Raw genomic sequence first — 26,694 nt, forward strand, 5'->3', positions numbered from 1 at the left:
AGGCTGTAGAAAAGAAAATCAGAAATAGTTTTCTGCACATTCTATAAAAATGTAACCTAATAACTCGGCCAAATCACGCAGCGCACCCAGGTCCAGCTGCAGAGAGCACACAACCTCACTCACCATAAAGTATGCACCTAAACCACATCAGATAAATCAGATCCTACAAATGCCCTTATTCTCCACTCGCAGCGACGAAGGCAGCCACAGGTAAGTGACTCGGCAGCTGCTGCTCATGCTGGAGACATGGGAGACGCGAGAAGATGAAGCCCGGCTGTGGGGAGTATGAGGACACGCGATGCTGCACCAAAGGGAACAGACTGGTCTGGTATGGCAGGAGAGAGACAGGGCAACCCATCACAGCCCCCTCGGCAGCACACAGCAGAGCGATAAAGCATCGGTGGACAGCAGCAGTGGAAGAATCTATGCCTTTTATTTATTTATTTCAGAAAAATACTTTTGTTGAGTTTATCACAAAAGTCATTTAACAACAAACAACAACAAACAAAATCCGTACAAAAATTTATGTGACAGGAAGTATGAAACAAATGGGATAAAATATCAGAGATGGTTACTCCCTCCCCACCCTGTCCAAATTTAGGAATTTTGCACTAAGGCATAAATATGGAAGAACAAACATTTTCCTTGAGTTCCTTTGCTGAAGTTTGGTCCTTCGAGTTCAACATATTGGAAGAAAGACTACGTGCCTCTGCCTGACTTTTACACCAGCCACTCTGCCCCGCTGCCAGCAAACCCCCCGCAGCCCCGCAGTGAGGTAACGAACTCACAGTTTGAGTATAAATCCTTCCAAACCATCTGTTACACACTTGGGAAGTTCACCAGAAGGCTGGAGATCAAACCCCAGAACCACCACCATGCAAGCAAGGCTCCATCTACCAACGCCTCCTCTAAGGCACACGACAGAGGCTGCTGTGAATGCCCCCGCGCGGCAGCGAGGGCAGAGTACCGGCAGGGTACCTACAGGGTACCTACAGGCTTCACGGCACTTGGAGGCAAGGGAGGCACCCTGGAGTAGTCCTTCTTCCCTCCAACCGGGAAGCCTACCCAAAATACATGTTAAAATGGCAAGTTAAGAGTAAGGGGACCTATGGGGAACTGGAACTTGTCTTCTCCACTACTAACCCAAACACGATGAGTAAGAAGAAAGAATCCTAAACAACAAAAAATAATGCAACTGTAATGCCCCATAATATGAGTCACTCAAACATTGTATGTGAAATGCTACATCTGTTCTTCCTCCGCCCCCTTCTCTTCCCAAGCCCATTCCCCAACTATCTGAGACAAAAATGAGAGAACCACTGCTGGGATGTCACAGCTCTTCTAGGCTAGGGCAGAAAAACACTATGCTTCACCCCCAAAATCACAGAGCACTCAACCCCCGACCTTCATAGGCAGGATAATGGGCACAGACTACAAAAGCAGCCTGAAGCCCACAGGAAGGGGGCAGCGATAGCCTCACGCTGGAAGTGAAGACTTGCAGTTTTACACAGTCTCTTAACGCTTGCTGCACTGTGGTGGACAAGAGCTTCTGCTTGGGGTTGGATCTTTATTGCAGAAGACACAGGGCTTGACAAGATGGGGCACGAGAAGAGCATCCACTCAACAAAAGTGAGCTCGTGGCATCTTTGTATGCAGAGCAGTCAAGGAAAGACTGACCACTATGGGCTTACAATGAAAATACTCCATTTTGGAAAGAAAAAACTCTTTGGGTTGAAGAGAAGGCTCGGTCTGCTGAGAAATGACATGGACATAGAAGCGGTTACTGCAGGCTTGCAGCTGAAGGAGGGTGCTCGCACAGAAGATAGAGACAGAAGCAGCCCAGAGTAGCCCCTCCAGCAGAGGGGAGATGGCAGTCCTCTGGGATGACAGCGTGTATTGCCTTACAGCAAAGGCTCAGCTCAAAAAAAGAGACCTCAGGGATCCTGCCACGCTCGGGAACAGCAGCAGAGGGCTGGGGATTTCTGAGGAGTAAAGACAGGGAGGGCAAAAAAGCCCCCCATCAACTATAGATCTAAAAAAACTGAACACATAGAAATGCTTCCAGAACAAACTGTCCCTTTTACTGGTATCTATCAAAAAGAAAACAAAACCCACATAAACGTAGCCTACGTTGTACATACACTGTAAAGAGGGAGGGCATCCAGCTACCGATATCACGCACAGATGAAGCGTACAAGAGACTACACAGCAACATAAGGCACTTGGGGTACAAAGATCATGAGCTACTTTATGAAGACGCAGGATTGTGCGAGTGGAAAAGCTGCCTGGACCAAAGCAGGCAGGAGGAGAAATCATCCAGCAGCTGTTTTTTTGAGACTGAACATGTCACCTGTTAACAGTCAATGCCTCAGCTGCTGCCAAGGCACCAGCTCGGCACAGACGCCAGTCAGTGGTCACTAGCGGAGGGCATGTGGTAGCGGATGGCTGGGGATGGGAAGAGGCAGTGGAAAGGAGAAACCTCTCACACTAGACCTTTTCCATGTCCTCCCCAACATAAAGCTCTTTATCCCCTCTCATCGTGTTGCACTGTGGGTACTGTTGCTGCCTCCAAGCCAAAATGTGTTCTGTCCACCCAGCAAGGGCTACAAGGAGCAAGTGCAAGATACAACCAGAGGCTCTGCTCCAAAGTCTCCTTCCTCAGTTCCTCTGGAAAAGGGGGAATTCCTCTACCAGAGTCCTGCTGACATTTCTTGTTTGGGACTCGGAGGCTGTGGGGATGGAGGAACAAGAGGAGAAACAACTTTTCATGGCCCCGCACATTCTCTCCCTCATGCCCAGCATCACCTGAGGCTAAACAAGGAGAGGGGGAGGAAAGGACAAAAGACATCTACAAAGGAGGGGAAGAAAGCAACCCAACTCCAAGAGAGGCAGAAAATCAGTTGTCACTCATTCCTCAAAAATACAAATGATGTGAAGGACAACTGTGCCAGCCTCAACCTAGAGCTGCCCTTGGAGCCAGAGCTCAGCAGCCTGAAGGGCTGAGCAGGGGACACTCTAAGCACCACGTGCTTCCCTCACCCACAAGGAAGGTGGACCTCAATCCTGGCGTGCGTGTCAAAGAGCACCCCAGCTCCTTGCATTCCTTTGCCCCCTCTTCTCACCCAGCCAAGGAGCCCACCACTCGCCTGCTCCTGCCGCAGCAAAGCAGAACTAAAGCTACAGCTGGCTTTGCTGCACAAGAGGCACCAACAGCAAAGCCCAGCTAGAGAAACTGCCCTGGAGGAGAGCTATGGGCGAGAGGTACCGGTCTACCACACACCTACAAAATCCAGACTGGTGCACGGCACCCCGAAGCAGCTCAGCGAGCTGGCACTGATCCACAAAGCCCCGAGCAGGAGATGCTGCTCCCCAGCAAAGAGGCAGTGAGGGACCAAGCTAGTGGGACCTGGGGTTCCCACAAATCTCCTGCCAGCTTGTACAGGCGGCAGCAGGCAGGAGCAAGAGGGAAAGTGGTCTGCAGCAGCAGATGGCCTCTGAGGTAGATTTGAGACAACTCCATCCGCCAGCAGCTATGCGTCACAGATCAGGCTTTTCCTAATACGCGCCAGCTGCTCCTTGCAGCCTCAGCTTCCTTCCTCTTCCCTGTCACCTCATTCACAGCTCAGAAAGGGATGAAGAGGCTAGGTTTTTTGGAAGAAATCCTGTATTTGATAGCACCTTGGGTGGATACAAGCTCTGTATCCTTTGGAAACAAAGAATGAAGCTGGTGGATGCCGATGGCACAGCTGGACTGGTACGGTAGAGATGAGGAATGCTAAGGCAACAGCATGCGGGGCACTGTCCCACTGACACAAAACCCTTTGCAGCAGCCAGTCTGCTCATCTGGACGTGGTCATGACCCAAAAGAACACCAGGTCCACAAGGCACACACATGAGCTGGCAAAGGGCCTGGGCTGATGGAAGCCAGGCCAGCACTCAGAGCAGAGCGGGACTCAAGGTTTCAAGCAGACCTGAGGATGCCACTGCCCTATAACAAGGCACTGCGAGCTGCAGGGCCCCAAGCTCAGCTCTTGGAGCTGAGAGGTCCAGAACAACTGCAGGGCAGCTCTCCTCCTGCAGCCAAGAGGGTAAGAGTGACCAAGCTGTACCAGGAGAGCTGGGGCAAGCAGAGGCTAGAAGGTGGGTCCTCTGGGAAAAGGAAACTTCTCTCCCTCCTCCGCCACCTTGCTCTCCCAAATTAGCTCAAGACCAGGGGCCAGAGGAACATCGCTCAACCAGAAGTCCACAACGAGACAAGACACAGTTGAGATTCCTTTCCCAGACCCTGGCCAGATGTGCCCAAGGAGAGGCAACCCTCGCCTAAGAGCAGCCTTGAGCCTCAGGGTCACAGAGCTCCAGCGCATTCCCCAGGAGCCTGTTCCCATAACAGACACATGGTGCCTTCAAGCTGCCACAGCCCTGACCCCCAGGGCTCAGGGAAGCGCCACGGAGAGAGGGGAGGAACATGCTGTAGAAGAAAAAAGGATTGTTTGGAACCATCCAAGAGGCATTTGTAACAATAATCCAAAATAACCAAACACTAAAATAGAGAAGAAAAAAATTGCACGCTGCTTTACGATAAAACAGAGGAAGGCAAAACTAGGAGGGCTAGAAAAGGCTCCTATGAGGGCAAGGGAGCAGGGGAAAAGGACCTTTTTGGTTTTATTGCAAATGGTTCAAGAGAGAAAGAAAGGAAGAGAGGAGAGCGAGAGACACCTGGAGTAGATGACCAGTTTCCAAGCTGTTCAAGATGACGCTCGTGAGGACCAGGAGGAGGGGCTGCTTCTTAGTCCTGGTATCTCGTTCTCCTCCCCAAAGGACAAACCTTTGCTTCTATGGCGATTTCAGCTTCTTGGTTCTTGGTGAGGTGCCGTTCTCCGCTTTTACCACTCCGTTTTCATGGTAACCTGGGGAAGGAGAGAGAAAACTTTGTCCCTTGCACAGGCCAAAACACTAGCACTCTTGAGTGTGGCCCACAGGTAAGGAGAAAACCACCACCATGGGATGACCCTGCCGGGGCCCCCAGGCTCCGTGCAGCAGGAAGCACCTCCACAGCATCGCTGAGGGGATGCTGAAGCACAGGGCTGACGCCTCCCACAGTGCCCTCTCACCACACGCCGGCCCCGGCACTCACCCGAGTCTCTCTTGAGCGGCTTGGCTTGCTGCTTGGCGCCGGCAGTGGCTCGCTTTCGGCTGCTCTGCTCATTCCAGTACTCCCGCCAGCGCCGCAGCTGGAAGTGGATGAAGCGCCACATCACTGAGGCCTGGAAGAGGCACACCAACAGCAGCACACTCATTCTGGTAGGGGTGGAGAAGAGGCAGGCTGAGAACAGAGGAGCAAGGCCACCACCAGCCCAGCCATCCACCCGCATCGGGGCCGGTGGTTGAGGACCCCCTGGGCGGCTGCACTGAAAGCCAGTGGCAGGCGCAGTCCCTCCAGCCCCCATCTCCGCTTTCTGCCATATCCTGATCTCAGGGCAGCCGTTTCCCTTTCCCTTCCCACCACGAAGCTCTCGGGTGCTCTGGGCACTGCTGACTCTTAAGACTTCAGGACAGGAATGGATGAGTAGGATCACCTCAACTAGCACGGCCCAAAGCAGAATCTGCACAGTCAAGGTAAGATGTCCCCAGTTGCTCTGTACAATTAAAAGCTGGATGTGGTTGGAAGGGAGCTAAAAAGTCCTCCAAATCCTAAGGTGTGCCAGTAGTCCATAGCTCCAAAAAGCTCGGGAATGACGAGACACCTGTTCTAGCGACTTATGAACTGAACCTACAGCTGCCGTAAGAAAGGCTCCCAATCTTGACAGACAGACAGCAAGGCACAAGGAACCCGTCCCATCCTCTGCTTCCCCTGTCAACAGGCAGCAAAACACATCCAAGCAGAAAACACCTTTTCATTGACCTCATCCATGTAAGCGCAGTTACAGGTGCAGAAGGGAAAGCCGGTAAGTTTTTCTCTGAGATACATTTGTGCTTTATAACATCACTCAATGAACAATTTATTTCCTGGCTTTTCCCCTCCACCATGGCTCTGCAGCCTTTAACCCCTCCTGCCTCCCTCCACACCATTCCAGCTAACTCAGAGCTCCCCTAAAGGGAACCTAGATCAGATCCCTGCTGGCACTTCCAAACTCAGCAGAAACCACCTTGGGATAACACAGCCAAGAAAGATACAGCAAGGGACATTCCTACCTGAAGAGGATATTGTTGAAGAGAAAGCTGAAGAAGTTCCCTCTCCTGGGGTCAAGGGCCTGGTTCTCCACCTGCGGCAACCCGAAGCCAATGACCAGGATGTACAGGGTGAGGGTAAAGAGCCTAGTGACCACGAACACGACAGCCCAGACATTAAACCTGCAGGAGGGAAGCAGAGGCATCAGCAGGAGCAGCCTGAGCTGCAAGGTGAGAAAAAGCCCCCGTCACGCTGACGGCTCTCCTGAGTGCTGGAGGATGGAAGCCACGGTCAGCTCGCCTGCTTACAGCTTCTCGTTGTTCTCATCTGTGAAGTACACCAGACGGGCCATGTGGAAGAAGAATTCGGCTAAGTACTGCAACAGCAAGAGGATCAGCCCCAACCGGGTTAAGCTAGGAGGGAAGAGAAGAAAGAAAGTATCACTGGGCTGGCCAACCTCGGTTATTCATTTCCAGCTTTAGCATCTCTCCTTCCATCCTTGAGCTGTGGCAAGCACCAGCCCAAGGCTGGGCTCCTCCAGAGCAGTGGGGTAGAATAGCAATGGGGGAAATCCCTGTCCTCAAACAATAAAAGCAGCCCAAAGCAGCAGCAGAGCTGGGATGGGTCCAACACAAAGCCCTGCCTGCTGGTGTTGCTGCTCTGTGCGCACACTCGGAGGAAGGACAGGAGCTTCCCTGATCATGCCGTGCTGGGAGAGCACAAGCCAAGGGAGATGCACCCATCAGCCTGTGGTCTGGGTCCCTGTGTGACTTTTGATTCGCAATGCTTTGTGAACAGAGCCTGCCCGTACACAGGTGTAACGTCACTGAACTCCCTCAGAATCTGCCCTGTGGGTCTGTGAGCACTGTTTAACCACGGCCCACAGCTGGGAGGCCAGTCTCAATACCGTCTGCTTTTTAAACACTCGCCTTTATTCCCTGTAATCCCCCCCCACCCCGCTGAGGTGACTTGAACTGCTAAAGAACCTGCTTGGCCGCAGGATGCCGAGGCAGCCGACTCACTTGAGGAGGTACGCGCCAGCGATGTGTGCCAGGTAAAGCGCGATGCACCGCAGCTGGCGGGGAATCTCCTCCTGGCAGGGGCAGAAACACGTGTTAACCTCTCGCCCCTCCTTCACCTGCCTTCTCCCAAAGCCCGATTTCCCAAAGCCAGTGGACAACACCGTCTCAAGCAACCCTGGGGCACATGGGAGCCCCGACCTGGCTCTCACCTTGCGAACCTTTTGGAAGTAGAGCTCCGGCAGGGCGTGCAGCCAGTATGCCAGCTGACACAGGTAGAAAAACTTCACCTGGAACCTGAAACACAGGGATGGGCTGCGTGAGCCAGCCTGGGGCATGGCAAGACCCCACGGGCCTGGGCGCCAGGGAAGGCATCTGGCCACGGAGCACTGGGCAATCCCTTCACTGTTTTGATGCCATGAGATTTAGGAGACATAATTTCTGGGCTGAAATTATATGTTGAGCCGACCTAGGTACACTCAGAGCTTACCCAGATGCTCATGCTGCGGTCTCCATGCTCTCAGCACAAAACCAAGAAAGGAAAATTATCCCCTACTTCATTTCTACTATGAAAAATGAACAGCAAAGAGACTCACCCAAGGTGATGCAGGCAGCAAACAGCCAGGATCAGTAACCAAGCCCACAGGATTTTCCTCACAAAAGAAAATCGCTAGGAACACCCTCCCTGGGGCCAAAAATGAGATATCCCCCCTCCCTGGGCATCTCACTGCTGTGTCCTTGCAGCAGGGTGCACGCAAAGGGCGCTGCACTGTCAGCACCCTGCTCCCAGCCGCAGGGAAAACCGTACAGAGGAAGGAAGCGGTCAGCCCAAGAACAAAATGCCCTTGCAAGTGCTTACGGAAGATAAACATGAGGGTAGTTTTCCCACAAACTCCGAGGGTTTGATATGTATCCTTCCTGAAAAAAAGAGAAAAGATGCAAGCTCTCAGCAGCGGAAGCAGGCAGTGTGTGGTTCTGACAGGGCACGCTATAGTGAAACGAGGAGCTGGGGATGGCACTCGAGCCCTTTCAGCCTACAGGGAAAACACCGTCCCCTGCGAGAGCCAAGGTGGAGCTTTCTGAAACTCAGCCATCCTCTAAGGGGGGCTGGCAGGACCCCCAAGCAGAGAGCAGGGGACCTGTCCCTGAGCTTAGAATCAGAGAATCATTGAGGCTGGAAAAGACCTCTCAACTAATCCAGTCCAACCATCAGCCCAATCCCACCACATCTGCCAAACCATGTCCCAAAGTGCCACAGCCACATGGTTTTTGAATCCCTACAGGGATGGAGATTCCAACACTGCTCTGGGTAGCCTCTGCCAGGACTTCACCGCTCTTTTTGGTATAGAAATTTTCCCTACTACCCAATCCAAACCTCCCCTGGTGCAACCTGAGGCTGTTCCCTCTCATCCCATCTTGTCACAGATGACAGGGCCAGGCAGGACTACAGAGGTCCAGCTCCAGAAGTATTTCACAGCCCACTTGCTTCGGCGTGAAGCAGAAGCATCTCCCCAAACTGCCCTCACTCCGTAGCTGGGAAGACCCACCACACTTGAAAATTAAACTTGACGACACATGCCCACTTTGGCCCAGGGGCTGGCTGGGGATTCTCTGCTGCCATTGGTGTTTTGCACTTCAGAAACATCAAATCCCACCCAGGGAACCCAAAGCCTGGCCAGCCCCCGTGCCTTACCGTCACCACGACGTACAAGCACCAAATTGCAGAGGTGAGGTGGAAGGCAACCAGCTGTCCTGATTCATTGAACTTGCTGTGTTTGACTTTGGAGAGATGGAGACGCCTGTTGATTTTCTGGGAAGGAGCAGAGGGAGAAAAAAGGAATAAGGAAACATGAACCACCAGGTCAACAAGTCTCGCTCCTCCTCCCCACTCCAAGCAGCCCCCGGATAAAGTCTCACTTATCACCACCTCCAGACCACCCCTAGAGTGGCATTAAATTGCAGCGGGACCACATCCCCCCAGGGTACTTGAGATATTTCGGTGACTCGAGACACTGAACAGCACTCACGTCCAGGGCATATTCCTGCACCACTGCATGCAGGATGATGGCAATGAAGATGTAGAAGAGGATGGTGACCAGATCCTTCAGCCCATAGTGATACTGGACCAGTTCCCCCTCTGCAAAGAGATCAAGCGGTGGGTCAGAGCCACATGACCCAAATGATTTTTCAGGTAAGGGCTTAAGTGCTGGTGCATGGGGCCTATTCACAGCTTGGATGAGGCCACCAGAAAGGCAGAGAGGGGTCATAGAATCATAACATTATTTAGGTTGCAAAAGACCTTTAAGACCAAGTCTCACCATAGTGCAAAGCTCACCACTAAACCATAGCATCACAGAACAGAATCATTAAGGTTGGAAAAGACCTTTAGGATCAAGTGCAACCATCAGTCTAACACCACCGTGTCTACTAAAACATGTCCTGATGTACCACATCTACCTGCTTTTCGAACCCCTCCAGGGATGGAGACTCCACCACTTCCCTGGGCAGCCTGGTCCACTGTATGACCACATCCCTAGTCATGACCACATCTACAGGTCATGACGGTGCCAGTGGCTCCAGGGCTGGTGAAAAGGGCTCCAGCTGGGGTAGAGCCCTCATTGGCAAAGCGCGGATGGTTTCCCCTCTAGCAGTTACACACCTCAAGTGGCAAGACACTTGGGATACTTCAAGCTTCCCCTGCCAGAGGTGAGGGGCTGGGGATGGCTCGGGTGTGGAGACGGGAATTTATCAGCCTGGAGGGATGACGACCTGAAGGCAGCATTGAAGCAGGTGATGGGATCAGGGACACCACACTAGAAGTATTAGGGCTTGGGATGGGATTTCCACATGCTCGGTTATCACCCAACACCCAGTCTCTCCCACTCACCCCAAAAGCCGCTGGAGCAGGAGTTGGCTGTCTAAATGCAGATGCCGTGTGCTACCAAGAGATCTGAGACAGCAGCATCAGGCTGGCAGATGAGAAATAGGACCCACAGGAGGCTCTGCTCTTCTGGAGCAACAGGAGACCAAACAGCACTCAAAATCCCCTCAACATCTGCATTCAGGCAGCTATTTGCAGCCCTGCAAGCTTATGGGGAAGAAATAGAGTTGGGAAACCTGCTGTCTTCGTGGCACATGGCAGAAAGAATCGTGATGTGAATCCCAGCCCACCCCAGCTGCTGCCCTCCCTTACCCTGGTCCTGTCCATCCTCTCCTAAGATCAATGCTGGGAAGCATTGTCTCGAAAAGAGGAGCCTGAGGGGAGACCTCATCACTGCCTACACCTCCCTGAAAGGAGGTTGGAGCAAGGTGGGTGCTGGGCTCTTCTCCCAAGTGACAGGCGATAGGATGAGAGCGAATGGACTCAAGTTGTGCCAGAGGAGGTTCAGATTGGACATCAGGAAACACTTCTTCACAGTAAGGGTTCTCAAGCACTGGCAGAGGCTGCGCAAGGAGGTGGTGGAGTCCCCATCCCTGGAGTGGTCTAAAAGCCGGGCAGATGAGGTGCTCAGGGATATGGTTTAGTAGTGGGCAAGTACAGTTGGACTTGATGATCTCAAAGGTCTTTTCCAAACAAGCGATTCTATGGTTCTGTGAAGTGACTTGCCTGTCACCAACCCTGTTTATCCTCAAACAAAGCTTCGGTCCAGGTTTCTAAGATTTGAGGTACACGAGTAAGGTAATATAGGATAATAAATGAGCATAGGAGATAAGAGCGAGTTCTGTCACTGACCGGCAACAGCGTCCTTGTTGCGAGAGATGGGAAACAGCCTGGGAAAACATTCAGGTGAGCAGTAACCCTTCCTCCAAGCAAGCAGGCTGCACCAAGGCCTCTCTCCCCACAGCCTGCTTCAGTAGAGGTGAGCCCAAACAGCTGGCAGTGGGTCAGAACCGTGACTGGACCCTCCCTGGCAGCATCTCTTACCTGCTGTAGGCACGCTGACATTATACTGAGGTAAGATGAACAGGAAGGCAGTCTTGGCTGTAACCTGTCGAAGACACATAGAGGGAGAGAAAAAAGAACAACAAATCAGTCATTAAATCCATTCCTCTGCGACCATTTACTCGCTTTTCCTACCATGTAGGGTGGGGCAAATTGCCCAGGGAGGTGTGCAGGCACTGCCTTCACTCGCAGAAGTGCCTTTCAGCAAGGGGATTGTAAGGATGAGGTTTGCCAACAAGAACCTGGGATTTAGGAAGAAAAGGGTGGATAAAAGAGGGAGAAACCTGGAAGCTACCAGCCAGCCTGACAGTTCGCCCTGAGGATAAGCATCCCTCCAGCAGCATGGATCACTGCAATATGTGACCCCCTGCTGAGGGGCACTGGGAGCCTGACTCAGAGGACCATTACCTTCAATTAAAACCATTCCTCATTCTCATTCACTCCAGGCAGCCAACACCGGAGCCTGGCCTGTGCAGAAATGACAACATCCAGCACCCAAGGAGGCTCAGCGGCTGCAAAGCCCCACAGGCCACGCACACATTTAGCGCTGGCACCTTCAGACTCCTCCAGCAAAGGCACCGGGGTGGTAGAGCTGTAGAGACCACGCAGGTGCTCAGCAGGGCCCCGTGGGGCCACAGAGAAGCAGCTTTGGCAAAAGAGCTGAGCCTTGAGCTTGCCACGTGCAAGACCCCAGCCTCACAGGCTGGCCCGCAAAGAGGAAAAAGCCTGCAATGGGACATCAGCCCCTGCTCTCCATCTACTGCTTTTCACTCCAGGGATTGAGCCTCCCAGCAGTGAAGCAGAAGGCTTTGTGTGGATGAGGCAGAGCTAAGCACCCCACGACACCCCGAAGCAACACCCCTGAGACTGACCAACCGGTGAGCTAGGTCTAAGCAAATCAGTGCACAGACATCCGTCTCCAACCTCTGCTGATGCCTTAATCCCACCTAAACCCACACCACCAGCAGGGTACTGGAGATTTTCACATTTCCGATGGCTCCTGAGCTACCCTTCCAACACTTTGGGAGCACCCAGCCCCACAGGAGGGCAGAGTACAAGGACAGGCTGGGAGAGTTGGGGTTATTCCGCCTGGAGAAGTCTCCAACAAGACCTCAGAGCAGCTTTCAGTACTGAAAGCAGCTCCAGGAAAGCTGGGGAGGGACTTTTCACAAGGGCATGGAGCGACAGGATGAGGGGGAATGGCTTTAAATTGCAAGGGGGAACATTTAGATTGGACATTAGGAAAAACTTCTTCACGATGAGGGTGGGGAGGCCCTGGCCCAGCTTGCCCAGAAGAAGCCGTGGCTGCCCCATCCCAGGAGGTGTTCAAGGCCAGGCTGGATGTGGCCTTGATCCCCCCTGATCCAGGGGGAGTTGACCCTGCCCATAGCAGGGGTGGAACTGGAGGGGCTTTGAGGTCCCTTCCAACCCAAACCATTTCATGACTCTATGATATGCAACCGTGCCCCAAAACATCCCACGCCCGTCAAACACAGATGGAGATGAATTTCACGCAGCTGGAGCTGCAGCAGTTTCAGAGCTGCAGGCTATTAAAAACCCGGCTGGAAATAATGGCTCACGTCTTGCAGGACGTAGGTGGCGGGGGGGACATGGGGGCCTTGCCAAGTGTTCCCGTCCAGCCCATGAGCACTGAGCAACCACACAGTGCTGCCCATCCCACAGTCCTGGCTGGGGGAAAGCAAACTCCACTGTGTGTTTTCAGGATGTCTGGAGATTAGGTGCGTGGTTTTTTTCCCACTTAAAAAAGAAATCCCCCATGTTGTGCTCTGCTGTGGAGAAGCAGCTGTGAGCAGCGCTCTGCCGCCAGAGGGGAGACCGCGGGGAGAGTTTGGAGTGGTAATGGAAAAAGCATATTGCCTGGCCTAAGGAGACACTTCTAGCTGGTGGAAACCCTGCTGGCTAGGAAAGCAAAGTTACCTCATCCCAGAGCAGTGCAGCACAACCAGGACCGGGATTTCACATCCAAACCTCATCACAAGCTGGCACAGGACATGAAACCAATGCACGAAGCTGGTGGTGGCTGTGCTGCCGCAGGGGCAGGTGGCTGGGTCGTGGACGTGTTGACAGCAGCAGGTACTGAAGACTTTTACGTCTACCTGAGTACCTGGCCGACATCCAGAGGTGTAAACAGCTGAAAACAAGACATCATCTCCAGATGAAGTCTCCTGACCTGCTGGAGGGGCCATAAGACAGACTTTTGGGTCCAAGAAAGCCACACTGCAGCATCTCCACGGTGGGGAGTGATGGCTGCATAGTGCTCAGCCCCAACACGGTTTACTCTTCTAAGAAATCTTCTTTTCTGGAGGGTCTGGCAGGAAGTTTTCCTCCATCCACTTACAGATCAAGCAATGTTTTGTCCCTTCTCAACACCTGCACTTGCTTCCCACAGGCCAGAGGACCACCAGCAACTTCATGGGTCACCTCTGCATCCTTCACTTGTCATTACACAGAGGTAGTGGTTGTTTTATAAAGCTCATGTAAAATGTTCTTCAGCCCAAGGTAAGTGCAACCTTCTGCAAATAGGCCGGACCTTGACAGACTATTTCCAAAGACAAACTACCTCTTTGCTCTATTTAACTGACGGGTAAGCCCAGGCACACACCCTGAAGCGCTCACGAACGGCCGCAGCAGCAGCTCTGGGGGCCAAATTTGAACCTCTGTGCATCCAACCTTCCCATCCATCTCTGAACATCTCACAGACATTGTGTGGGAGGTCAGTCTCCTCTCCAGCATCAGAAACCCCTTTCTCCCACAGCCAGCTGGGAAGCACTCGTACTGACCAACGTAAAATTTGGATGTATGAAGAATTTCAGCCTCCACCTTGGTGCAGTCTCCACTCAAGCTGCCGTATGGGCATCAGCAGGACTTTAACAGCTAAGGCAGCCTTTTCACAGGCAGGTCTCTGGGCTTTCCAAGGACTCCAAAGACTGGCTGCATCTCGTTTTGTGAGCACTTACACCTCCACACTTTCTTCAACACAAACACACAAGAAAGCCAGAACACCACAGGTACCATCCAGCTTAGCTCTGTCTTCTGATATTCGACACACACGAGGCCACCGGGGTCCTGATCACGCCATACCCCTTTGGCTGGGTCACCTCCACCTCCTTGCCACCACTGCGAGAACATCTCAGTTCTGATAGGAGAAGAGTTGCAGTTTCCAGCAGTCAAGGCAGACAAGAGCATGAAACACACAGGATGAACCACCTTGAGCAGGACGCTGGCGACATCCCTCAACCCTGGAAGGTGAAGGACGCTCTGCACATCCATGGAGGGAGCTGCATCTTTTTGCCACGGCTCACAACACACCCCTTACCAGTGGGCATGGAGGGATATAGGTGGTTTGATGGAGATGGTAGCTGAGCTCCATCAAGTGAACATCAGGGTCCATAATCCCACACGGCAGCTGTAACCCCCACAGCACCCCTCCCACCATGCTGCTGGGGAACACTCGTGATGCACCCATTGCCGCACAGCCCTGAGCAGCGTATGGAGACAAAACCACCACCAAGGAACTTGAAAGCAGGGAACACCTGAACCATGACCTACAGCAATGCCACCTTCAGCTCCCCTGCAAGGCAGAAACCAGGTTTCCCCAGCTCAGGAAGGAGCAACGAGCACTGGGGATGCCAAAGCTTTAGGGCTCACATCAAGCATTTTGCAGGCAGACAGAGAAAGGAGAAGTTTGTAATGGGAAGAGCACTCTGAGGATTATTCAGAGGCACAAGACACTTGCTGTTTGTTTGCTCTGAAACAAGATGCTGGAACTGGAAAGGAAGTGAGCAGAGCCAGAGCTGCCACAGAACTGCTGCAGCCAAGGGCAGAACCGGGCCTCTTCAAGTTTTGGTTACACTATGAAGCCACCTCCTTAACTCACGTCTTTGGTTTTCCCCTCTCATGTTCAGCCTTTCCTTAATGCAGCCACAACTCCAAACCCCACAGAGCATCACTGTGACCCAGGTGGGGATTTTTAAAGGACAGAGGGGTTTGTCTGCACAGGATTAGTTGAACGAGGACCATGGAGGAAAGGCTGCATATTCCTCATTCGCTCCCTGCCCTGCACTAAAGGCACCTCTACACAACCCACCACTGCCTAAGGGGGTGACAGAGATGCTCCTCAGGACAGCCCAGTCCTGCCTGGCACGAGGGATGCGATTGACCCAGCCAAATTCGGGAAGCAGTTGTCCTGGGGCCTTGCTACAGCCCCGCAGAGGGCACAGCACCTGCAGCAGCCTGCACAGTCCTGACGCTGAACGACACTCACCCAAGGGCCAAAGGGCAGCCAGATGGCAAAGAGGTAAAACCCAACGCATGCATCAAGACCACAGTTTCCTGCGATGCTCAAGCAGCCAAGACAGGGCTCAGGCTTCTTCTCACAGAGCAACGTGGCCTGACATCAAATCAGTGCATCTCCTTCCCAGCCCTCAACGGCCGGGTGATGGATAAAGCCCAAACACTCGCACCAGGCTATGGCACCTGCTCCCTAGCAATGCAGTGACTGGAGAGGCTCACAGCCCTGCTAGCCCTGCTAACACAAAGCAGCAAAACTCCCCCTGAGCCTTTTTAGAAGATGCTGTTTTTTCCGCACCATGAAATACTGCAAGCCTCCAAACTCCAATCCAAATTTCAGTCTTGCAGGCATACAAGCACCTTCTGATAAATACACCCGAGCACATGTATCCAGGCAGCTGAGCGCCTCTCCCAGAGTCTGCCTGCTGAGACTCTCGACCCTTAATCTTTTAAGAAGTGTGGGATAATATCTGAGCATCCTTTGCAGAGAGGAACCAGTTTACTCTATGAACTGAAAGCCTCGGCCCGGTGGGATCTGCAGGATCCGTGATTCCTGCACCCCAGCCGGGAGCCTCCAGGTACACAGCCACTCTCATGGTCCTGCTTGGGTTAAACCAGCTTGGAAGGAAGGAAGCTGCTCCGAACCTCTGGTGGGGGAGACTGGGGGAGTTCCTGCAGTATGAGTCTGGAAAATATTGCTGGGACTTGAAAAAACAGCTCAAACTCATTAAAGATAAAATGCCGTCCGAAGTCTTTTCTCACAACTGAAGAGTTTTCCACTCCCACCAACTGGGGTGTTTATTGAAAGAAAAACTTGGTGACCCACAGTATGGACTGACACAGGCCCTGTATGTAAACTGAAGACCAGTTTGGTCCAAAGCCTTTAAAAGCAAACAGCCAGCTCTGACAAAAATACCCTCCCCAAGGGCAGCACAGCCCCGATTCTTGCACCCACTCACTCGTCCCCCAGCACCACACAATCATCATCACCTCACGCTCCCTCTTGTTTATTCCTTTTTTAAAGACAGACCAAATTTCTGCTTTTTCCCTCCCTGTCCCCCAGCCTCTGGCTCCCCCACAACTATTTAGCCTTTACACCACTCGCATGCCTCAGTTTCCACATCTGGCAAAAAGCAGGGGAAGCAGAAACACAGTTTGTTTTCGCTGGTTAATGACAGGAGGGCCTTATTTTTTGCAGAGTACTACGAGGGGACCAGAGAGGGGAAAGTATATTTAGCAGGAAGCCTGGAAATAGCAGCTCGTTCGTCAGCCACCTTCATTTGACAGTGTCATAACCCGGTGTTTGGGAGACCATGACTCACTGTTGTGGCTCTGCGAACGGGGGAAAGCCCGGCAAGGGCATGGCATCTCTTATATTATCATGTTTTGTAACTTTATTACCACTATCCCATGCAGAAGCATCAGGATCCTCTGCCTCGTCCCTGAGCTCATGGCAGTCAGTTCCAGGCAGAAAGGAAAAACGACTGAAACTCAGTTCCTCCATCTTACAGAAATTGTTACAGCTGCGACCAGTCTAATAAAGAACCCCCCTAAAACCAGCGAGGTCTCCCCCAAACTCATCCCACGTGGAGGCTGATTCAAAGCCATGCAAAGGAGCCGTCCCTGCTGGGCAGCTGCAGGTTAAACACAGCCTGCATTTATCTGCACAGCAGGGTGGGAAAAGATATGCAAGATTTCTGCTCAAGAATGGCCAGCACCTGGTTTGCGTTTCTATACGCAGTCACTTAAAATAGTTTTTGATCAAAGGAAAAGAGGAGAGAGAGTTTTCTTTCCAGGCTCCACCTCACTCAGGGATGGAGCAGCCACGCACACGTAGCACAATCCCCTCCTGGCACCACACATATGCACCAGGTGCATTTTCTCACCCTGAAGGCTTAGGGCTGGCAAGGCAGAAATCCCCACAGCGCTCAGCTCTGGAGAGTGCCAGCTCTTTTTGGAGGAAATCACACCAAGCTCTGGGCTTCCCTCCCCGAGCAATGCTCTGACCATCTAAAATGCACACAATACTCCAATAATCAACTCAAACACACTCATAACACCAGCATGCAGCCTCCAGGCACCCAAATTCCCTCCCCGGAGCCCAGATGGCACTAGCAGCGCAGCTGGCAGCAAAGCCGGGCATCAAGCAAGATGCAAACAGGGATCTCCATCACAACTGGTACCCACTCCCTGCTGCAGGGAAACTGGTGGAGCCCACTGATCTCTTTGGATGGGGAAGTGGCTGCATGCCCAAAAAGATGCTCAAGCCATACCTTGCGCTGTGCTTGGGGAGGGAAGGACCCGTCTGTGGCAGCCCCAAGCACCGCCACGAGCACAGTGCTAGGGCAAGCCAGCACTTAGCTCCCAGGGCTGCCTGGGAAAAGGTTAAAAATCCAGTTTGTGCCTCCCCAAAGAAACCCTCCCTGCAGGAAACAGCCTATTGTGAGCAGGATTTGGCCGTTTCCGCTGAGCTATAGCTCAGCCGTGACCACTGGCATTGGGGAAGACAGGAGTGCAGTGATGGGGTGGGAAGCAAGGTGGTGAGGAGAAGGAACAGCAATACGTCCTGCCCACCACGGCAGAGGGGATGCTGAAAAGGTGTCAAAAGGCAGAAATACCTGAGCTGCCACCAAAACTCAGAGGCAGCACAAACAGGCATGGATGGTTTAGAGGGCTGGGGAAGAGTAGAGCCCAATTTCTCCTCCAAGGAGGAAGAAAGCAGAAGGAAGAAATGAAATGAAATGAAATGAAATGAAATGAAATGAAATGAAATACCCACAAGGACCAAAAGAGCTGTCCCAAAGTCCCTGTCAAGGAGAAGACAAGGGCAGATGCTGCCGAGCAGGGATGCAGCCAGGTGGTGCAGAGGGATGAGCTGAAAGTGGCGAGCACCATCTCCCCAGGGTCTGCTGGGAGGGCGGCTGCACCAGCAGGAAATTGCTTCCTCTCAGCAACCGGGGAAAATTCAATTAAAAGACATTAAAAAAAACAATCAGAAAGCCTGCAAACCCCTCCCTGCCACCACCTCAGTGGGGGAGTTCATCACATTTTAAAATCGCCCTCGGAGCACCGTGTCAACCAAAAGCCCCCGCAGCAGCGAGCGTGGGTAGCACCGCGCCGGGATGGGCTCCTGGCACACAACCACAGCCACGGGCACCCTGAAAAACCCAGCTGTGGGGAGAACCCCCGGGTTTCTGTGACGAGACATCCAACCTCTGTGACTTATTATTTTTTTAAAAAGTATGACTGTGAAACTCGCAGCCCAACTTTGCAGCGTTCGCCTGTGGTTTTGGAACACAGCTGGCCCTCTCGGTTTAGTTTTGAGCCCTTAAAAATATATATTGATGGGAAAGCACACCACAAGGGTTTCGTGCACTGGGCGAGACTCGCTCGTTCAATGCATTTGCGGAAAAGAAAGGGGGGAGAGAATTAAAAAGCAGAGGGCCGCCCCCAGGAGGGTGTTGGGGAAATGGGTTTCCTCCTCCTGCGATTCGCTGCGGCAGAGGCCTTTCCTCCTCCGCCAGGCCCCCCGGCCACCCCTTTCCCGTCCGGATTCGCTTTGAGACGTGGCACCGCGCTGAAGGGGAGGGTTTGCGCGGGGGCAGCGGGAGGGCGCCCGACCGGCCGAGCCGCGGACCGGCCCGCACGCCCCACGCCGGGCACCCCGCGCCGAGCCACGCGGCCAACAGCCCTCCCGTCTCCTCCCGGAAAGAGGAGAGGAAAAAGCAAGCCGGGAGGGAAGGAGATGGAGCAGCGGCACTCCCGGCATGGCTGTGGGGCAGCGGCCTTCCCAGGAGCGGCGGCCGCCCCAGCCGCGCGGCGCCCCGCGGGGGAGCCGGGGGTGCGGGATGGGGCAGCGCCGGGGAGCGGCTGCCGTCTGCTCATCCCACGGCGCGGGGTCGGTGCGCTGCGGGGAAAACACCTGGAAAAGGGCTAACGTTAAAGAAACAAAGGCGAAAAGTACTCCTTCCGCCTCCAAGGGCTGGGAACGGCACGGGGGGCACGGGGAGCGCTGCGGGGCAGGGACCCCGCTCCAGGCCGGGCTGCAGGAGACGGGGTCCCCTCGCCCCGCGCCCCACGAACGCAGCCGGGGGTCCCGCCAGGGCACAGGGATGCGTCCCCCAAAACCAGAGCCGCGCTGGGCACCACGGGGATGGTTCTGGGGGGACGAGAGAGATGGGGAATGAATGGGCTACTGCTTGGAGGGGTCTGATGGAGGGGACGGATGGAGGGATGTAATGGAGGGATGTTATGGAAGGGGTGGATGGAGGAATGTGATGGAGGGGTGCGGTGGAGGGGTGCCCAAACGAGCCAGCGTCCCCGGGCCGGGGTGCGGGACCCCAGCACCCCCCAAGCAGGGTCAGAGCGGGCCCCGGGGAGGACACACACAGGCGCAGGGGGTCTCACCTCGAACATGAGGGCGATGAGGACGCTGAGCACCAGGCAGAAGCCGATGTCGGCGTGGTTGTGGATGAGGAACTCCTGGCTGAAGAGCGGGTGGCTCTTGGCCCGCCGGCGGAAGGCCATGGTCGCGGGGCAGGGATGGGCGACAGGGACACCCGCAGGGGCCCCGCCGCCCCGAAACTTCCCCGCGCAACTTCGCCGAGCCCCGAACCGCCCCGCGCAGGCGCCGCCACCGGCGCCGGGACCGGCCCCTGCTGCCCGCCCCGCCCCGCCCCCTGCTGCCCGCCCCGCCCCCTGCTGCCCGCCCCGCCCCCTGCTGCCCGCCCCGCCCCCTGCTGCCCGCCCCGCCCCCTGCTGCCCGCCCCGCCCCGCCCCCTGCTGCCCGCCCCGCCCCCTGCTGCCTCCGTGCCGGCACCGGGACCGGCCCCCCCCGCTCCGCCCCCTGCCTGCACTGCACCGCCTCGCCCCGCCCCACACCGCCCCTGCCCAGACTGCACCGCCCCACACCGCCCCCTGCTGGCCCGTCTCCGCACCGCCCCCTGCCCGTCTCCGCACCGCCCCCTGTCCGCCTCCGCACCGCCTCCGCACCGCCCCCTGCCCGGCTCCGCACCGCCTCCGCACCACCCCCCGCACCGCCCCTCCGCACCGCCCTCCGCACCGCCTCCGCACCGCCCTCCGCACCGCCCCCGCACCGCCCTCCGCACCGCCCCCTGCCCGTCCCCTGCCCGCCCCCCGCACCGCCCCCGCACCGCCCCCTGCCCGGCTCCGCACCGCCCCCGCACCGCCCCCTGCCCGTCCCCTGCCCGTCCCCTGCCCGCCCCCCGCACCGCCCCCGCACCGCCCCCTGCCCGTCCCCTGCCCGCCCCCTGCCCGCCCCCCGCACCGCCCCCGCACCGCCCCCTGCCCGTCCCCTGCCCGCCCCCCGCTGCCCCCTGCCTGTTGCAAAGGTGAGAGGAGGAGGCGGTGTCACAGGCAGCCCGGAAGCCTCACAGCGGTTCGCTTACAAAGCAACAGGAGCTCAATGGCCAACATCCCCTACGGCAAAGTCCGGAGAGGACCTCTCCATACTGATGTGCACCCCCAGCACGAGACACAGGAAAACATTTCTTCCTAATTTCTAATCTAATCTCCCCTCTTTCATCTTAAAACGGACCCCCCTCGTCCTATCCCTGCACTCGCTGCTCAAGAGCCCCGTTCTGACGATGCTCATCTACTCTCTACACACACAATCCAAGCTCCAGCCCAGCAGATCCTACCGGTACAGACCCCCGTGCGGCAGCCCCGGGCACCGACGGGCTCTGCCCTCAGGAACCGGGTGGCCATCGGCAGCCGGGAGGGTGTCCTCCGTTAGCATTATCTGCAGAGCAGAGGAAAGAGCTGTCGCTTTTGTCCTTCTAATAGCTTTAGACGTGCTTCTGATGACGGAAAACACCCAGCTCCTAGATTTTGCTGATCTATTTTGGAGCCAACTTATCACTCAAAACATAAGGGTTGCTGAACTGAATTCGTTGTGAGTTCTCGACCTTTTTTACCATGAAAACCAACCGTGGCAGAGCCGCTGGGCGGCTCTGGTGCTGAGGCATGGTGTGGCTGCCGCTGAGAGAACAAAGCCGGCGCAGGAGGGCCATCCACCCCGGTGATCGTGTGGCTTTGCCAGGACATGGGAAATGCTGGATTTTTATCGGAAGGATGCCCAGCTGCATTGTAGGGTCACACCTCCCTGCTAAGGAGCTGCTGGTAGCACAGCACCCCGATACAAGCCAGACACCTCCCTGTCCCGCCAGCGGGAGCGTTTGAATCAATTCCTGCTGAACACGGTCTCCTTGCACGCTCGGCACCTCCCTGCTTAAATCCTCTGACCTCCCTCTCCCCCTGGCAGGGCAGGTCCATCTCTGCTCACTGTCATCAGACCAGAGACTGACACCGAGCGTGAGCACACCCTGACCCCACATCCCAGCTTTCCTTTCTACTTTTCACAGGGCCCTGGAGTGATAGGACGAGGGGGAAAGACTACACATTGAAGAGAACAGACATTAGGAAGAAATTCCCCATGAGGCGGGTGGGGAGGCCCTGGCGCGGGCTGCCCCGGGGGCGGTGGCTGCCCCATCCCGGGAGGGGTTCCAGGCCAGGTTGGTGTCAGTTTTCCAAGTTAAAAAAATGAAAGTGCCCGGGGTGTGTGCAGTGTTGAAGCCCTCAGGGCACTGCCACAACCCCACCCCCTGCCCTGGGGTCTTGCACACCTGCACGAATCGGTCCCTTTAGCGACTCCCAGGCGATGAACACCCGCTGCAGGGACGAGCAGGTGGCAGCCGGGACACGATGGGGCGGAGACATCAATTAATTCAGATGTTTTTCTCGGCACCCAAGAGAGGAAACCTCCGTGAGAGGCGGCGGCCGCAGCTGCGCTCCCTCTGCGCTCCCGGCCCTCCCGGCCCCTGGGAAGCAGTGCAATTCCCCAGCACATCTCTACAGGAGAGGCCGCGCAGGGGCGTTGAATTAGGGCCAAATTCCATCTTGGGTTTTGCCAGTGCTGTGCAGAATCCTGCCAGCGCTCCGCCAGGCCTGCGCACCAGCCGCGGTCTGTCAGGGCTTGGGGGCTTCAAACACTTACTGCTGTTTTTTCACGTTTTAGTGAGTTTCTTTGCAAGCCTGGGAACGAAGCCAGGACTCGGCAGCTGAACAGGAGGAAAATTTCTCGCTCGTTCGACTGAGCCCTGGAGTGGGGACTTTTTACACCCTGAAAGCTCTGTTCCCGTTGCTCTCTGCAGGTCCCGGTCCTTCACACCTGTCCCTGCTGTGCTCTACAGAACCCCTCTTTGATATTCGCATGTGAGCAATGAACCAAACAGCCGTGTGTGCTGCGGGCCCCATGCTCCCGCCCGGACGGAGCACTGCGGAGGTCTCTGCTCGGAATCCACAACTGGTTTTTACCAAGCGTGGAAGAACTCCACGTGAGGACAGCCTGAGAGAGCCGGGGTTGTTCAGCCCCGAGAAGAGAAGGCTCCAGGGGGACCTTAGAGCAGCTTCCAGTGCAGAAAGGGGCTCCAGGAAAGCTCGCTCCTTTATCAGGGGGTGAAGGGATAGAAAGAAGGGGAATAGTTTTCAGCTGAAAGAGGGGAGATTTAGATTAGACCTTAGGAAGAAATGTTTTGCTGTGAGGGCGGTGAGGCCCTGGCCCAGGCTGCCCCGGGGAGCTGTGCTGCCCCATCCCTGGAGGGGTTCCAGGCCAGGTCGGGTGGGGCTGGAGCCTCTGATCCAGTGGAAGGTGTCCCTGCCCATAGGCCTTACGCACGTGGCCATTGCTCTGACTTAACAGTTGTTGAAATGTTTGCCTGTCTGTGCTGTTCATGGACGAGATGGTGCGTCGGATCCGGACACGGGAATCAACAGGTGTTGGTGTTAAGAGGGTAATTCCTTTCGGGGGTGGGACGGGTTGTGGTATCTACCCACACAGGAGCTTGTACTTAGGGCTTACCATGTGCATCCTATAAATATAGTATTTGGATCCAAACATGATTGCTAAATCCCTGCCGAGTGCATTCATCAAAGCCTTATAAATACAGGTGACTACCCTCCTCTTGCAGCGTCTCTTGGTCTCAGCTGCTTTGTGGTAGAGCTCCACAATGTCACCCAAAGCAATGGTGATACTCTTCATGATTCTTCTTCTTCTCCTTCTTGTGGTGTCCCAGGCTGCTGCAAGTAAGTGTAAACAACTAAACGGCATTTTTGTTTTGGGGAAAGAGGGAGCAATTCTGTAAACGAGGAACAAACTCGTGATACGTGTGCAGCTGGTGTGACACTTGGGTGTTGAACCTGCCTGCCTCGCACTGAGTCAGCAAACCCCAGCCAGCCCTTCCAGTGCTGAGGGGAGAGAGCATCACAGTTCACAGAACTCGTGAATGCTTTCAGCCATCGCAGCAAAACTCAGCAGCAGGTCGACCATCTCCTCGAGATGCCACTTGTGCTCTCTGCAGACTGAGCTGCTGTGAATGTGGACACAGGCTTTCTTCACTTGTGCAAATCCCAAGAAAGGGGCTTACCCCCTCTTTTTCTCAGTTGCAGTCCCAGACACTGTGATGTGTCGGAAGAGCAAGGGCGAGTGCTCCTTCCTGCTGTGTCCCTTGTTTAAGAGAGCCACCGGTACCTGCTACAACGGACTGGCAAAGTGCTGCCGGCCCTTCTGGTGACTCTCCACAGTCCGTGCACAGGTTGGCATCATCATCATCATCAGCAGCAGCAGCAGTGGCAGTGGCAGCAATAATGTAGTTTTGTCCTTCCTTATGTGCGGGACAGGGATGCTGCTGCTTTCTCTCCCCATGTCTCTCCTACCTTGTCCCTGCCTGTGATTTATTTCTCTGCTTTCATCTTCACCAGCCAGGTCCTGCATGATGAGGTCCCAGCTCCTCTGTCCTGACCTTCTCTCTCCCCTGGAGTACCGAGCTGTTCCTGCCAATGGAATATTTAGAAATATCTTGGTCCATGTCTGTTGACTTGCACACCTTCTCCACACAGTGTGACTGTCTTTCCTGAACAGATGGGCAGATGTGAAATATAAACCTCATTTACCCATCTTTCCTGTGGGACCCCTTTTATCTTCCATTAGACTATTTATTTCCCACTTCCGCATATGATCATCTCAAGAGAAAGTCTTTTATCTTCCACCTTTCCCATCCTGTATCCTCAGAAGATGCTGTCCTGGCTTCATCATCCCTCCAGCTTTTTAGAGGACATCTGGCTGATTCAGAGCTTGTTTTGGAGAGGAGATCTGGTTAACTCTGGTCAGCTCTCGTTTGACCTCTCTCGTGACACAGCAAGGGCTGGAAGCTGAGGTCTTCAGCGATGTTCTGCTGCTCTCTTGCAGGCTGTGCACAATATCTCAGCCTGCCAATATTGAAGCAATCTGGGCTCTGTTTCCCTCCTCGTACACATTCACTCTGCTCAAAGAGGCTATGGTTCACAAACTGTTTGAGTTGTGTAAATATCTAATAAAGCATGAGTAATACCACAAAGAGCTTTAAGCAATTCATTGATGAGGAGTGGTTTTATCCCTCAGGTTTTGGATTTGTAAAGCCTAGGTTCTATGGATCTTATAGCCAGCCACATCTTGTTGCAGGTATCTCCAAAACTTGGGAAAGGTTTTCTAAGTTATGTCCTACACAAGCCCAAGTCAAGAGGAGTTTTGATTAAATCCACAGTCAGGAATCTCAGAAGTGAACAGCAGGTTGAGGGAGGTGATTCTCCCCTTCCACTTCACTCTCGTGAGACCCAGCCTGGAGTCATGCATTCAGCTCTGGAGTCCTCAACACAGGAAAGACAGGGATCTGTTGGAATGGGTCCAGAGGAGGCCACAGAGATGATGTGAGGGCTGGAGCCCCTCTGCTATGAGGACAGGCTGAGAGAGTTTGGGGTTCTTCAGCCTGGAGAGAGAAGCTGCGGGGAGACCTTAGAGCAGCTTCCAGTACTGGGAGGGGCTCCAGGAAAGCTGGCCCCTCTATCAGGGAGTACAGGGATAGGAAGAGGGGGAACGGGTTTAGGCTGAAAGATGGAAGATTTAGATTGGACATTAGGAAGAAATTCTTCACAATGAGGGTGGGGAGGCCCTGGCCCAGGTTGCCCAGGGAAGCGGTGGCTGCCCCATCCCTGGAGGTGTTCAAGGCCAGGTTGGATGGGGCTTGGAGCCCCTGATCCAGTGGGAGGTGTCCCTGATCATGGCAGAGGTTGGAACTGGATGGGCTTTGAGGTCCCTTCCAACCCAAACCATTCCATGGTTCTGTGACTCTGATTTTTTCAGCCCAAGGAGATGGCTTAAACCTCCTCAGCTGTGTGTGCTGCTTTGATGTAGCAGCTTCTCCAGGCCCAGCTGGTCCTGCGGATGCTCTGCTGCTCATGTTACTGCACAGAGTGTTGCCACTGCCAAAGAAAATTATCATGGATAATATCAAATCTCCCCAAGCCCAAAGGTGCTGCTGGAACCTTAACCACTCCTTCTACCTAGCGATGTGAAAGTTCTTTGTACTCGAGAACTGAGCCTTGCACCAGGGCAGGAGGTAGCCAGGCAAACAAAATGTACCTGGAGTGTGGATTAAGCCATGCTTTTCAACCTGGCATTAATTCTAACCCTTTTAGTTCAGGAATAACAAATAATAACAGCAAATGCAGGTATTTGGTGCTGTGCCAAAAAGTTTCAGTGATACTCACAGGGCTGGCTTTCAGGAATAATAAGTTGGACTCCTCAGTGGTTGTATAGACATCACAATTAGGAAATTAGGGCTTTACAGAGTGTGTAAGAATCGCTACTTGCATTGCACTGGTGAAGAATCTGGGGAGCAGAACAGGGAGGTGTCAGCCAGGCCATTAGCTCCTGGTCACCCACGGCCAGGAGGAGGAGAAAGATTTTGAGAGTTGTGCTCTGACACCATAATTGTTTATTCTCTTTGTAAATAAATGCAGGAATCATTAAAATAGCATGCAAAAATACACCAATGTGTCAGCAGCAGCTGGGGATGTTTGATCCTTTGGTATAGGGCGTGATTGCTGGTCACCACATCCCAGAAATATGAATAGCAGTGTCATGGCTATCGTGGAGCAGGCATAGAAAGAACTTCTTCTCTGAACTCAGGATGATTCACTTCATGGGAAAGATGGGTGACGTAAGAGTCAGGGCCGTACTGAGCTGGAAGTGCCTTCACTGTTTGCAGGGGCTTCACAATCTGAGGCTCAGTGAAGCCCAACAAGACTGGAGATCTGGACAGCCCTTGCTTTTCTCATCCAGTGGACAGGAACAATGAGAAGCATCAAAACCATCTGCAGAAGCAGGTAATTAGCACTGCCTCCATGGGTAGGAGAGA

General features: G+C 54.3%; 2 protein-coding genes across 7 annotated transcripts; one reads left to right on the plus strand and one right to left on the minus strand.

The window, feature by feature from the left end:
* Nucleotides 1-420: 420 nt before the first annotated feature.
* On the minus strand, nucleotides 421-20,112 carry TRAM2 (translocation associated membrane protein 2). Its single transcript, XM_009568202.2, has 11 exons — nucleotides 19,850-20,112; nucleotides 11,114-11,177; nucleotides 9,216-9,325; nucleotides 8,882-8,998; nucleotides 8,048-8,106; nucleotides 7,401-7,485; nucleotides 7,192-7,262; nucleotides 6,478-6,582; nucleotides 6,193-6,351; nucleotides 5,135-5,298; nucleotides 421-4,907 (listed from the first exon to the last, which is right to left on the minus strand). The coding sequence occupies exons 1-11, from the start codon at nucleotides 19,967-19,969 to the stop codon at nucleotides 4,834-4,836; spliced, it is 1,128 nt and encodes a 375-aa protein (XP_009566497.2). The 5' UTR covers nucleotides 19,970-20,112; the 3' UTR covers nucleotides 421-4,833.
* A 2,133-nt stretch (nucleotides 20,113-22,245) lies between these two features.
* DEFB1 (defensin beta 1) lies at nucleotides 22,246-24,843 on the plus strand. 6 transcript variants are annotated; one of them, XR_008449230.1, is made up of 3 exons: nucleotides 22,246-22,675; nucleotides 23,431-23,545; nucleotides 24,221-24,843. XR_008449230.1 is itself a non-coding variant. In XM_054063242.1 (3 exons), the coding sequence occupies exons 1-2, from the start codon at nucleotides 23,470-23,472 to the stop codon at nucleotides 24,031-24,033; spliced, it is 207 nt and encodes a 68-aa protein (XP_053919217.1). In that variant the 5' UTR covers nucleotides 22,246-23,469; the 3' UTR covers nucleotides 24,034-24,054; nucleotides 24,221-24,843. The 6 variants fall into 6 exon arrangements, 4 of the variants coding, with proteins under 4 accessions (XP_053919217.1, XP_053919218.1, XP_053919219.1 ...); XR_008449229.1 differs by lacking the exon at nucleotides 24,221-24,843 and adding an exon at nucleotides 23,903-24,041; XM_054063242.1 differs by adding an exon at nucleotides 23,903-24,054 and having other exon boundaries at nucleotides 22,246-23,545.
* Nucleotides 24,844-26,694: the final 1,851 nt, after the last annotated feature.

The sequence above is a fragment of the Cuculus canorus genome, chromosome 3 (genome assembly GCF_017976375.1).
Source record: "Cuculus canorus isolate bCucCan1 chromosome 3, bCucCan1.pri, whole genome shotgun sequence".
NCBI lineage: Eukaryota > Metazoa > Chordata > Aves > Cuculiformes > Cuculidae > Cuculus > Cuculus canorus.